Here is a 15018-nt window from a genome sequence, read left to right on the forward strand (position 1 = left end):
GAATCAAGTTAAGAATGTTGCCTTCCAAATACTTGCTACCTGAGAGAGTTATTATTGTTGTTGTTCTATTTATCAAATCACTAACAAGTGGTCTGAAATAGGTTTTCAGTGTTATAAGTGCCTTTTTGACATTTTTTGTTGTATGTTTACTATTAATCTGCTACCAAAGGGAATTAATGGATTTCTTATTGTGGAATTACTCTGGGGGAGAATCTAATTTTTATTGTCCTAATTTTTGTCTGAAGCCATGAAATGGCTTTCTCTGTAATATATTTCCATGTTCCTCAACCCACACTATGCTTTGAATACATCTGTGGAACTTTTAAAAAACACGCTAGCTTGGTCCTGTGCTACACCAACTGAATCTGAATTTGGTGGGTGGAGCCTTAGCATGTGGAAGTTTTCAAAGCTACACAAGAGTACTTATAATCAGCTACTTTTGAGGACTGTTGCTCTCCCGTGTGTGGTCAGAGGTTCTCAAAGTGTGGCTCCCAGCAGCAGCAACGACAGCAGCATTACCTGGGAACTTGCTAAAAATGTAATGCTCCATCTCCATCACAGACCTACTAAGTCAGCAGCTCTCTGTGTTTAACAAGTTCTTCAGATGATTTTGATGTGCACTAATATTTGAGAACCACTGGTAGAGTTTGTTGTTGACAGAAAGACAAAGAGAAGGAAAAGGAGGAGGGAAGGGAGAGAGGGAGGGAGGGAGAGAAGGGAGGAAGGAAGGAAAGGGAGAGAGAAAGAAAAAGAAAGGAGGGACAGAGGGAGAAAGGGAAGGAAGGGGGAAGAAAGGAACAAATCATTAATAGGATGATTTATCTTCTAAATGTATAGATTGATAACAATAAGAAGATACCGCTCATGTGTGACTAAGTCTATTTTTTAATCTATGTGTATTCAGCCCAGATCTCTCAATGCATGTGAATTTATTTGGGAAATATAACCTTTGGGGTCACCTGTAGAGTTGAAGAAAGTGCCTTATAGGACTAAAAGTGTTAGTGGCTACCTGTTTAACAGGAAGCAAAGCTGAGTTGAATCAAGAGACTCAGATTTTCCAGTTCTGCCATTAACTAAGTCTTAATTTGCCAAGGTTATTATCACATTGGAAAAAAATGAGAGGATTGGGGTAGATAAATAGTTCCCATACTTCTTCAGTGTGAGGACTCTTCATTAATGTCAAAAAAGCCACAAACACACATCACATAATTAGTAGTTAGAAAATATTCAGTGGCAAAAAATTTACTCTGACTTGGCTCACTCATAGAAGATTTAGTACCAAACATTAACAATTTAAGTAAATTCGTAATCCTAAAAATATCACAAGAGCAGCCTTATGCATTTTTCACATTTAATTTTGCTACTAAAAAAAAACAAAGTGGCAAGGCTTAGATTTACTTGGGATTATTATAACATTGAATAAGATACTGAGAAAAAAAGTTTACATTCTTTGAAGTTGTATAACGAAACTTAAGAGGCAGTTAATGTTCATTCATTCAAGGAAACAACCTTGTGAAAGACTTCTGCATTGGAATTTGAAACCAAGGAGTTTCCTCTGATATACCCAGGCAAGGGAGAGGCGTGTTAAGCAGAAGGAACATTATTACGTGAGTCAAAAATAGAGTTGCCAGATAAAATACAGGATTCCCAGTTACATTTGAATTTCAAATAAACAACAAAACATCTCTAGTATAAGTATATCCCATGCAATATTATCCCATGGGATATTTGGGACACATACTAAAAAATATATTTTGCATTTATCTGAAATTCAAATATAATTTTTGTTTGCTAAATCTTGTAATCCTAGTTGCAAATGAGAGAGAACATGGCATATTTGAGAAACCAAAAGTTCTGTACTTCTAGTATAGTGTTTCCTAAAATGTAGTGTGGTTTATGTGAGATTACATCAGATAGTATAAGGATTTTTTATTCTGATAATTTTGGCATTTGATACACATTAGAAAAATATAAGATTTTCACTGGTATTTTATACAGCACTTATATATTAAAAATTCATTTTTCAATTGAGATATAATTGACATATAACATATTAGTTTCAGGTGTACACAGTAATGATTCGCTATTTGTATATATTGCAAAATGATCACCACATTGACTCCAGTTAACATTCAGCACTACAGATAGTTACGGTTTTTTTGTGATGAGAACTTTTAAGATCTATTCTCTTAGCAACTTTCAAATACACAATACAGTATTATTAACTATAGTCACCATGTTGTACATTATATCCCATGACTTATTTATTTTATATCTGAAAGTTTGTACCTTTTGACCCCCTTCACACATTTTTCCCACCACCCTCCGACCAACCTGACTCTGGCAAGCACCAATCTGTCCTCTGTATCTATGAGTTCAACTTTTTTTTTTGTTTTTTAGATTCCACGTTTCAGTGAGATCATATAGTATTTTTCTTTCTCTCTCTGATTTAGTTCACTTAGCATCATACCATCAAGGTCCATTCATGTTGTCACAAATGGCAAGATTTCATTCTTTTTTATGCCTGAATAATATTCTGTTGTTCATTTTCTTTATTTTCTTTATTCATTCATCCATTATTGGATGCTTAGCTTGCTTCCATGTCTTGGTTGTTGTAAATAATGCTGCAGTGAATATGGGGATACATTTATCTTTTTCAGCTAGTGTTTTTGTTTTCTTCAGATAAATACCTAGAACTGGGATGGCTGGATCATATGGTAGTTCAATTTCTTTATTTTTTGAGGAACCTACATACTCTTTTCCATAGTGGCTGCAACCAATTGACATACCCACCAACAGTGTACAAGGGTTTCCTTTTCTCCACATCCTCACCAACACTTGTTATTTCTTGTCTTTTTTGTAATAGCCATTCTGACAGGTGTGAAGAGGTATCTGATTGCTGTTTTGATTTGCATTTCTCTGATAATTAGTGATATGGAGCATCTTTTCATGTACCTGTTGGCCATCTGTACGTCTTATTTGGAAAAATGTCTAATCAGATCCTAAAAATGCATTTTTGACTGTAAAAATTGTCTAATTAAAGAAAAACATTAAGAAATATATAGTTGTCCTCAGAATGATTGAATTTGAGGAACACTGGGCAGGATCAAGGAGAATGATGAGAGGTAAAACTAGAAAAGTAGACAGAAGCCAGGTCAATACAGGACTCTTTTTCTAAATGAAGTCATGTATTTTTATGGAAAAGGAATAAATTTTTACTTATGCCTTTCTTTGTTATCCACACCTAAGGAAAGACCATCACATTCCTGAAAATAGCTTATGGAATTTTAATGTTAAATAGATGTTTTTCATATGTTTTCAAACCAGAAAAAGTCCTGTCTCCTTTAATACATGAGCCTAAGCAAAGAACTACTGAGAAATGCTAAAGGAAGGAAGGAAGGAAAGAAGGGAAGGAGTGAGGGAGGGAGGGAAGGAGGAAGGGAGGGAGGGAGGAAAAAAGAAATGAAAAGAAAAAAAACTGCAGGGATTTGCAGATATCATGTAGGCATGATGACACAAGAGAAATAACCAACCCAGAAAGGCTGACTTTGTGTCTATAAATGTATTAAGTCTGCATCCAAGGTAGATTGACATCCAAGGTCACTTAATATATTAGTACTTAGAGTGAAGACTGGTTTCAGAATGCTTACCAAATTACTTAGGTAGAAATTATATCCCAGCCAAAAGTGGGACTTTAAAGCCAGTGGAGGAAGTCATCCTCAGATTCCACTGGGACAGAAAGGAACTGCTGCCCACATAGCTCTCTCCCGGTTCACACCTGCCACTTCTAAGTGCTCCTTAGGACCAGCTGCATAAATGTCCTTCTAAATCGTTCAGGAGACTTAGGCAATTTACAAAGTCCCAGCTAAGAAATGCTCCATTTGAAGCCTCATTGGAGTTTAAAAACTGAACAAAGGAGAGACCAATTTTCTTCACCATGCCTTTTAAATGAAAGGAGATAAATAGGGAGTGAACATAAACACTTAATGTAAAGCCACAATTTACCTATCAGTTACAAGGTTCCTTGTAGCAACTTTAAGTGAGGATAATATTTATCTCTCTCCACCATCTAATATTAAAAAGATATTGCATATGTTATTATTCATTAAAGAGAATATACAAAGATTTTTGTGTTTGAACAGACTGTATCTGGCAAGTGGAAGATAGTAGCTGGGTTTTTTTTTTTAATTACCTTTATTACCAGTCTACATCAATTTCATCTTAAAATGCACCCAAATAAAAATTAAGGCTGACTTATTTAACTTGCCTAGAAATTCTGACATAAAATAATTACATTATTTTTAGCTTCTGTGGGTCACCTAAGATGAAAATCTTCACTGCTTCTAAAGAAACAAAGATTTAATAACTTTCTGGTTCTTTAAGCAGGATATTATATTAAGAAAGGAAAGTCTAGAATGAGGAATTTATTGTCAAATGAAATTTATAACACTAATATGAGATTTCATACTAGTCCAGCTGGCTGTAGATCAAATAATTTCAGAATGAAATTGAGCCAAGCTTTTTGCTAAAAGGTCCCTTTCTTTTACGGGTGAGCAAGGAGCATTAGCAGCCCAGAATAGCAGTAAGATGTGTATGGAATCAAAGACAGTGTACGGACCAGAACCTTGGATTAGGAATCAGGAAGTCTTAGTTCTATTCCTGGCCTAGCCTTTAATTTATTATGCCTGTCTATGTGATGCCACAACTCATTGACAAGCAGAACATTCAGGCAGTGCTGTATTTGCTGAGCCAAATATCTACTATTTGGAAGCATCCGGGTATTTCACCGGAATTTTTGGTTTTCTTCCAAATGCTTGGCATAAGAAAAACAGAGCCTGTGCGTCTCTGAGGGAGGCACCCTTTTCTCTGGACCTCATGTTTGCCCCGTCGGTGAAATGTCCAGTAATGTACAGTTCCTCCCCACTCCCTCTGTGTGCTGTGTTCTATGTTGTTCAATAAAGAGCATCTGGAGAAAGAGGAGGGTCAGAATTATATTCTTCAGATGGAAGGAAAGAAGGAGCATAGAGGCTCGGGTTCAGAGGATTTCAGTTTATGTCCCTGTAGAGAATAGCCCCCTAAAAACTCTGTTTATCTCCCCCAGATACCATTGTGATCAAAGTGACTTCACTGCCCAGGACTAAGTAGCTCTTGAAAGTAAAGAAGGAGATCTTTCGGATTGCCCAATGAACACCATGTGGCTTGGCCATTTTAGGTTTTGACAACAAATCAAATTGAAAAGAAGTTTCTTGCGTAATTTGCCTAAGTATCCACTGACTTGTGTTTGATAAAGATACAACTGGAGATTTCTTCCACAGTAGCTACATATGTTATCTATACCATGACATCAGCTGGTTATAGTCTCAAGACAACAGGATGTTTTTGTTCTTAGCAGGACACAGACACATACTGGGAAAAAGAGACATATATCATATCGTTGACTCAAGGTCAGCTCACAGCCAATGAAATACTTTTCCTCATTAAAAAAGCAGATTGTGGCTATCCCATTAAGAATAGCCTGTTCATATTCTAAACAGGCACTTAATTCTTAGGCTGCATTAAAGAGGGTATACAGAACATGGGGAAATACTTGCCTTCTCTGTCTTCATGGTCAGAGAACATGTAGAGTAATATATTTAATCCTGGTACCAACCATTAACTGGGTCATTGACAGAATTATATCCAGAGAAGAGTAAACAGAACTAATAAGGATTTGAAAACATGTCATATAAGAAGTAAAGGAACTGAGGATGATTTACCTAGAAAAGGAAGAAAATGGGCACAACATAGTTTTTCAAATATTTGAAAGGCTGTTTCATGGAATAGGCACTACTTATGCTGTCTGGTTCTGGAGGGAGAAACTGGGAAGTTAGAGGAAGGCAAAATTTGTCTCCATAACATTTCTAAAAATTATAACTGTACAAAATATGAAATTGGTTGCTTCCTATGAAATAATGTATAGCACGTAGTAGATGGTCAATAAACATATCTTGAACGACTGTTAAATAAAAGTGTAAAGAATTGGACCAGATGCTTCAAAGGTGTCTTGCAATAAATTGTGGTCATTGGTGTTCTTCCAAAACATAGTTTCTGTATGCTGGAAAGAATGGAAACCAGGGTGTATTAGTCGTGTGGCATTGCTGGACATAAAATATGGTGAGGTTCCAAAAATGTTTGGTTGTCAATATGTGGTAAGAACTCTAAAAGTTTAAAAAAGCACAGTAAATCACTCATTTGCTTACATCCTGCCCATAGCCCCGCAGCACACAAAGAATAAAATTGACTTCTTTATAGTGACCTTCATGATAGAATATAATTTGACTCCTATTTATATTCAACCTCATTTTGTCCTAGCACCCACTCACTCCCTCACTCACTTTCCCTCTCCTGGCTTCCCTAACCTTTTTTCAAATCCTCTTATTCACCAAACTCATTCTTACCTCAGTGTCCTCGTATCACTCTTCACCCTGCGTGGGACACTGCTTTCCCAGTTCTACTACTCCTCACTCCCTCCCTCCCTCCCTTCTTTCCTTCCTTCCCTTTCTCTTTCTCTCTCCCTTTCTCTCTCTCCATCTCTATCTCCATCTTTCTCTCCTCTACCTCATTTTTTTCACCCCATCATGGTTTACTCCCACTTCTTCTCTGACCACCCTCTACAAGGTGGGACACTCCCCCTGCAGTTACTGTTTACCTCGTTACCCTATTTATTTTCTTCTTACACTTGTTCCTATAGGAAACGATCTTATTTATGAATTTGTTAACTTTAGTTATCTGTCTTCTCATGTTGACTATAATACTCAGGACAGCAGAGATTTTCTATCTCTTGTTCAGTGATGAACATTTTGTCTCTTTCATAGTACTTGGCCCAGAATAGCTGTGACTGCAGGAAAGAAGGAAAGAAAGATGGGAGGGGAGAGAATTTCACATCTTGGCTTTGATGTAAGGGGGTTAAGTTACTGAAATACCTAGAACTAAGGCAGCTTCGCTTATTAAGAAGTTCCTCTTCCTGGCCTATAGTGACAGCATGAAATGGAAGCTCCACTGTAGGGTTCAACCTCGCCAGAATCTGCAAATGCACAGCTCTGTTTTCAGGCATGAGCTATTCACTGGAGTTTAGCCATGGACATATGAAAGGTTAGAACTTTGAGAAATATTCATACTTGGGCTTTAACAACAAGGACAAAAACTTTATCCAAAGCATCTGATTTGTAGCCAACTCAATTTTGTGACGTTTAACTAATGTGTAACATACTATATGAGTCTGTGTACTTGACACTTCAGGCTGAACATTGTAATAGATGGTGAATAAGGAAGCATCCATGAAGAAAAGGGAAAATCAAAAGGCTTATTTCTCTAAAGAAATATCTTAGACCCAGGCTGTTTTGTTTTATTCTTTTGGCAGATAATTTAAAATAATTTGATGCTCAGCCAATGGATTTGAAAAAGTTTTTAAAGCACAAACTCAGCATCTAGTTAATTCAAAGACAAATAGTTTCTGAGGCTACTACTGATAGGTCTAGGATAGCTGCAGGGTATACTGTTTTTTCCAACATTAACTTAGTAGCTGGAAAAACATCAAGATATATTTTCTAAGGCTTTGGGAAGTGTTATTTCACTTGCTCCTGTTGATTTCATTATTATTATTATTCCTGAAAATGTATTGTGTATGCAGTGTAGAACTTGACTCTGTGTCTGCCAGGTAGAAAAACTTCATCTTTGTGCTTGAGGATGTTATTACTGGGGAATGAAAGACAATCACACAAAAACATACGTGGATATGTATAGAGATGCAAAGAACATTATCTTGCCAAACACAACTTTGGTTTAAAAGAGAAGGAAATTATATAAGCAAACACATTGGGGGAGTAATTAAGGGGACTTTGAGTCTTCTATTCAGGCAGATTCTTCCATTTACTGGATTATTTAGAAGAGAATTAAACTGAGTAATCTCTAATATTTCTGGGACTCTATTTTAAGGTATAAGCAGGGTTTTACTATAAATAACATTCTTTTAAATATAACAAAGTTCTGTAGCATTGAGGAATATGATGTATAGTAAGGTTCAGGTCTGTTTGCAAATATCCTGGCCCTTCTTAAGCACAATAAAACTTTATGATGACAAAAGTTCTGTAATTCTCTGTCAGAGCCTCATTAAATGTTTTAGACAGCAGGGACGATAGAAGGAAATTGAAGAAATAATCATAGCATAGTACCCTAAAGGAATTAACATAACTCAAAAAAATTCTTAATTTATTCTCAAAATTAATGACTTTGTGGAAACAGGACTAGGTCTTTCAATTTGACATTAATCTTTAAACCAAGCACAAGTTCAGCTTACCCAAATAACTTGTCCATGTTAGCTGAATTAATGATTTTTTGACCAACTTAATCTAATTAACCAATTATTTGACATGTGAAAGATAATTATTATTATTATTATTAACAGTCTGCTATTAATATTAACAGATAATTATTATTAATATTAGCTAATCTAATTTCATCTATAGCATGAGATGAATCCATGAAATTACCCGAGTCCTCGTTCTTTGGGGTCCCCCCTAATGGTGACTAGGGAATTCAGGGTGATTAAAAGTAAAAGGCCCAAAACAAAAGATCTGATTCAGACAGTCACCTCATTCATACCACTACTAATCCCATCACCTCAGCAAAGCCTCCAAATTACTCCCTTGTGCCGGCACCCCTCAGGCTTCCATCATGGTACAGTTTCCCTTTGAGGTCACCACTGATGGTCCTTTTAAAGCTGATTTCACCCAGGTAAATATCTCAGACAGATGAGAAGATGGCAAGGGCAACATGAGTCACAAATGATGACTTGCCTCAAAAGGGCTGGTCCTGAGTCTGTGACATCCCTCAATAGATTATGCTTCTAAGGAAACTTACAGCGCTTTCCATGTTTTGTTTTGTTTTGTTTTTTTTACCCAGTACTCTGCCCAGCCCTGATATCTTGCACATTACAGAAAGTCTGAAAGTTTTCTAATACTAACTGACTTGATTTGAACACCCAAGAATAGTGAACAGTCATGCCCAAGTAACTCTATATGGTCAGTAAGAAGCTTTAGTTATTTTTATAAACAAAACTATTTCCATAAATATGTCTATATTATAGAGAGCTCAGAATAAGTAACCATTATTCATACGATTGTGGAGGCTTTTTTCAAAAGTGTGTGAAAGAAAAGAAGCTTGAAAATAAATATTGGCAATGACATAGCTTGAAGCAGCAGTAAGTAAATGGCCCCATGCAAAAAAACAAAACAAAACTGAACAATCCTGCCTTGTTTGTTTCTTTTCCTATGTTTTACTATACTCAGAAATATTCATCCAAAAATATTATCTTGTATGCATCCTTAAATATCTAACCCACAAACAATTATTAGTATGTTATAATTGATTTGTACTCTGACAAAAGAAGAGTAAACATACAACTTTTCTCAAGAATAATTAATCGGAAATTGTAAGTAAGTATCAGTACTGATATGATGTTATACTTCCTTTTCATTGTGCCTTGCTCTAGAAAATATATATTTAATATGCATGTAAAATGCTTTCTTGGCAGGTGGTCAGTATCTTTCCAATGAAGAGCACATTGATGGTACAGAATAGAACTTCCCTTCCCCCTTAAGTAGAAGACTGCCTATTATTCAGTGTCCTTTTTGTCACATTGAAGAACAGAGAACTTTTTATTTTTTCCAAGAAATCGCCTTTCAGATTCAGTAACAACATGTTCTGTTCCTCAGGAAATAAGAGAAGATCGAGATAGGGTGCGGCTAGACTCGATGTTGTTGCTGATCATGAAACTGGACCAGCTTGATCAGGACATTGAGAACGCTCTCAGCACCAGCTCCTCTCCGTCCAGCACACCAACCAACCTTCGGCGGCAAGTCCCTGTGAGCTTCCCACTTCCCACTTCTTTGCGTATGAACGTGATGTCTCTACTTCGTATAGTCCCTCTTGCAAATGAAACATCTTGGATGGCCCCACTACCCACATGTGACCCTGATAGTGTTCCATAAATGTCACTCAAATCATTCTAGGCTTCATGCAGAGTCCATAAGAGAAGTGTGTGACTCAAAAGAAAATGGTTATTATTAGACAGGAAAGAGGGTCATTTTGGGAAATTATTTTGCTTCCTAGGGATCAGATTCTCTTCATTGTCATTGTTTCCCTAATTGTTGGTCTTCCTTGATATGCTGTAAACGCCATTAGCAGTGCTCTGTTTATCTTGTTTAGTGTCTTATTTCCAGTGTCCCACAAATTTACATTGCATATAGAAGATGGTTAATAAATATTTGCTGGACAGATGGATGAATGGTTGGATGGATGAATGGTTGGTTGGATGAATGTGTGGGTCGATGAATGGGTGTATAGATGGGTGGGTGGGTAGGTGGATGGATGGATGGAGGGATGGATGGCTGGATGCTGGTTGAACTAACCAAGCATATTACAAAAAAGAATTTAGATGAAATCAGCTTGAGAACACTCTAAAATTCACTTAGTGAAACACAATGAATAAGACAGAGTGAAAATTTTATTCTACTGTGCATTAATTTCAAATAAGATAGACACTCCTATCAGATTCTAACACTCAAAATAAAATTTAGAAGACATAGATTCCAAAATGTCTATACACTTTACATATTTAATATTAGCTTCAATTAAATGGCTTAGTTTTTGCAGATCTAGCAAATGTGATGGTAGAATTTACTTATAATTAAGCCATGCATTCCTTTTCAATTAATCTATCACTTTTGATATTCAGTAATCAACACATTAAGTCAAGAAATTTTGTAATTACCTAAGATCAAAGGGGTGGAAAATGTTATATATACGTATATATAAGCACCTTTCAAAATAGAACTATTCTGTATCAAATTCTTTAATTTGTATAGTTCTATTATTGATTCCGAAGTTATTCAAGACTCATTCTGACTGTGGTGCAGAATATTTCAAAGTCAATAAGCAAGTTAAAATAATAGCTAACCTTAGTATATACGAAGTATTAATACTATTCTAAATGCGTTATGTATGTTAACACAATCTTTCCTTACAACATTGTTCAGATGAGTAAAAAGAATAGAGACAGTAATTGTATGTGCCAGAGCTGGCACAGAAGCCCAGCCAGTCTTGATTCAGAGCCATGTCACTCAACCACTATCCCATACTGCCTTTCCTAGCTGGCTATAATGGAAATCTGATAGCTTGAGCAAAAAATATTTTTGATTAAAAAATGAATAAATATGAAATTAAATGCTTTGACCTAGAAAGCTGGTAGGAATGACATTTTTCTTTTAATGATTTTTCTTCATCCTTCAGGATTCATCTCAAATGTTTCCTTTACAGTGAAGTCTTCCCTAAATCTCCTTCTGTCTTCCCAGACAGAATTGCTTACTCCATCCCTGGTGCCGCCGTAGCGTCTTGCACATACTTTAGTAGGACAGGCACCCAGATGGAGGAAACGCAGTGAAAGTGATCTCCTGAGGCCAAAAAGAAGGGATGTTTTCTCGTTTACATATGAAGGGTGTAGAAGCTTCAAACTCATTTTCATCAACACTTTAAAGCCCAGTTTTTCAATAGGAGATGCTTCTCAGTACTTTTGCCATTAATGTAGGTGTGGAATACATTTTCTCTTTAAAGTTTTCTGGTGTGAATTGCTGATCTCTCCCTATCTCTTTAATTGCTCCCCTTTTCCCTCTATATTGACCTTTCCTCAATCCCATGTATCTAGGGAAAAAAGCACAGTCCAGATTTCTGCTAAATACAACTCCATGTTGTTGTCTCCATCTCAGAGAGCAAAATAGCCCTTACCTGCTAGATATGGTTCTTTGTTGAGTGGTAAAGACAATGCAAAACAAGAGCTAAGGTGGGTGATGATTAGGATTTGTCTGCATCTACATCTCTGCCTCCATTTAAAGTGTAAACTGGATTTTATATTGCATGCACTATCTCATGGACCATCACCACCCTTGCTGAACAATGGTTAATTCTGTAAATAAATATGTATTTCTGAGTTTTTAGTTCAACAGATACTTGAAATAGGCCAAATAATACAGTAGAAACATAAACTTTGGAGTCTGTAGGCCTGAGTTCACATGCCAGCTGTACAACTGAATATCTGAGAACATAAGAAAAGTATTTAATTTCTCAACTTCAGGTTCATGTAAAAAAAGGAGACATTGTTTCCTACTTAATGGCTTGTTGGGAGGAGTAAATGAAAGAACACGTGTGAGATGCATTGCAAAGATCTGGCACAGAGTACATATTTAGTATTTGTTAATACCATTGCCTTCTCTCAGTATTTGTTAATACCATTGCCTTCTCTCATGTACTCACTCACACCAGACACTGGGTTAAAGGTAAATAAGACATAGCCTGCATCCCTAGAAACTTCTTTTTGTCTCTGTGTTTTTCTAGGTCGTCCCTTTTTCTTTATTTCTGTTCCTTGGTATTTAAAGCTAATTTTAACATTCTCTCGTCATCAAAATTTTTTCCACATGCGATTTCCATTCCTTTTGATAACTGTACCATGGAATAAGTGGATTATAACAAATAATTATGACCTTGATTGTCCACCAAGGAGTACTGTCCCAGATTCAGAGGAGAAACCCCCTCTGCCACACCCTCATACTCCACTGTGAATGTACAGTTTAGCAAGGAGGGCAAGACATGCAATGAAACAGTGACCTCAGTTTGAGATTATTTGTAAGAAAAGGCTGGAGTGAGTTGTACATATAATAAAGGGGGTAAAGAATAATATGGGCTGGAGTCTTTAAGAATGGCTTCAAAGAGAAAAAAATACTAAAATAAGGGTAGATGTAAAAATGTATAGAAGGCTGCCTTGATAGAGCCTGACAAGTGAGGGTCAGGCAGATCTGAGCTTTAACGTCAGCCCTGCCACAGAACATGAATTTGGTCAAGTTACTTGCCTTAAGCTTTGGCTTCATCATCCATCAGGTGGTGATAATAATATCTTCCACATAGAGTTTGTGAACATGGAAGCAGAGAATGGCTGTACAGTATTGTCTTTAAATGGTAAAAATTTTTTTTTAATATTTATTATTTCACCTCAGAATTATTGTATTGTTAGAAGGATGCAAGGTTACCCTGTTATTTGCCTAATCAGATCATAAATAAGAAGGCAAAATTCGTGCAAAAGATTCCTGATAAACATAAATGTAAAATATAAATGGCTTGTAAACTACCTGCTACTTATGATTATGCATTTGATGTTTATAAATAACCTGCTATTTATGACTATCCAGTTGATGTTGATTTAATTTGAAATCTTAATGAATCATTTTTCTCTTAGGTTAAAATGTCTTTTCTGTGCAAAAAAGAAGAATAGATGACCCTTAATCTGAAAGCACTCAGGGCATGAGAAATTTGGTTATATGTTTTACACACACACACACACACACACACACACACACACACACACTTAAAGAATTTAGTATTATGTTTCATATTTATTATTGTTATGTATGTCTTTTGTACCCTTTCTGTTTTATCTTTGTTTTCCACTTTTTTCTTTTCTTTTTTTTTGTAGCTTTATTGAGATAGAATTGACATACAACATTGTATAAGTTTAAGGTGTACAATGTGATGATTTGATACAGTTTTTTTATGCAAAATAATTACCACAGTAAGGTTAGTTAACACGTCCATAAACTGGTATAATTATAATTGTGTGTGTGTGTGTGTATGTGTGTGGAGAGAACATTTAATATCTACTCCCTTAGCAACTTTCAAATATATTATACAGTGTTGTTAACTGTAGTCACCAAAATGAAGATTAGATCCTCAGAACTTATGCCTCTTATAACTGGAAGCTTGTACCCTCTGACCAGCATGTCCCCATTTTCCCCACCTTCCAGCCCATAGCAACCACCACTTCATTCTGTTTCTATTTTGGCTTTTTTTTTAGATTCCACATATAAGTGAGATCATACAGTATTTGTGTTTCTCTGTCTGGCTCATTTCACTTAGCATAATGCTCTCCAGGTCCTTCCATGTTGTCACAAAAGGCAGAATTTCCTTCTTTTCTATGGCTAAATAATATTCCATTGTATATATATACCACATTTTCTTTATCCATTCATCCATCAATAGACACTTCAGTTACTTCTGTGTCTTGGCTATTGTGAATATAATGCAGCCATGAATATAGGGGTGCAGATGTCTCTTTAAGACAGTGATTTCATTTCCTTTGGATGTATATGCAGATGTGGACTTGCTGGATTATATGGTAGTTCTATTTTTAATTTTTTGAGGAACCTCCGTACTGTTTTCCATAGTGACTGTACTCATTTACATTCCCACCAACAATGCACTAGGATTCCCTTTTATGATAGCTGTCTGACAGGTGTGAGGTGATATCTCATTGTAGTTTTAATTTGCATTTCCCTGATAATTAGTGATCTTGAGCACCTTTTCATGTACCTGTTGGCCATTTGTGTGTCTTTCGAAAAAATGTCTACACAGGTATTTTGCTCAGTTTTTAATCAGATTATTTGTTTTTTGCTATTGAGTTGAATGAGTTCCTTATATATTTTGGATATTAACCCCTTATGTAAGGTTTGCAAACATTTTCTCATAGTTCTATAGGCTGCATCCTTCATTCTGTTGATTGTTTCCTTTGCTGTGCAGACGCCATGTAGTTTGATATAGTCCCATTTGTTTATTTTTGCTTTTATTACTTGTGCTTTTGGTGTCATACCCAAAAAATTGTTGCCAAGACCAATGTCAAGAAGCTTTTGCTCTATGCTTTCTTCTAGGAGTTTTACAGTTTCAGATCTTACATTTACGTCTTTAATTCATTTCAAGTTAAGGTTTGTGAGTGGTGTAAGATAAGGGTCCAATTTCATTAATTTGCATGTGACTATCCAATTTTCCCAACACCATTTATTGAAAGGACTATTTTTTCCCTATTGAGTATTCTTGGCCCCCTTGTCAAATGTTAGTTGACTGTATATGCATGCTTTTATTTCTGTGCTCTCTGTTCTATTC

General features: G+C 36.0%; 1 protein-coding gene across 4 annotated transcripts in view; it reads left to right on the forward strand.

The window, feature by feature from the left end:
* The window catches only part of DLC1 (DLC1 Rho GTPase activating protein), a 406041-nt gene that overhangs the window by 89706 nt on the left and 301317 nt on the right, over positions 1–15018 (forward strand). For all 4 annotated transcript variants that reach the window (XM_059909787.1, XM_059909786.1, XM_059909788.1 and 1 more), the window contains one exon: positions 9753–9902. In XM_059909787.1, coding sequence (XP_059765770.1) covers positions 9753–9902 — 150 coding nt within the window. The remainder of the gene's footprint in view (positions 1–9752; positions 9903–15018) is intronic.

This window comes from Balaenoptera ricei, chromosome 21 (genome assembly GCF_028023285.1).
Source record: "Balaenoptera ricei isolate mBalRic1 chromosome 21, mBalRic1.hap2, whole genome shotgun sequence".
NCBI lineage: Eukaryota > Metazoa > Chordata > Mammalia > Artiodactyla > Balaenopteridae > Balaenoptera > Balaenoptera ricei.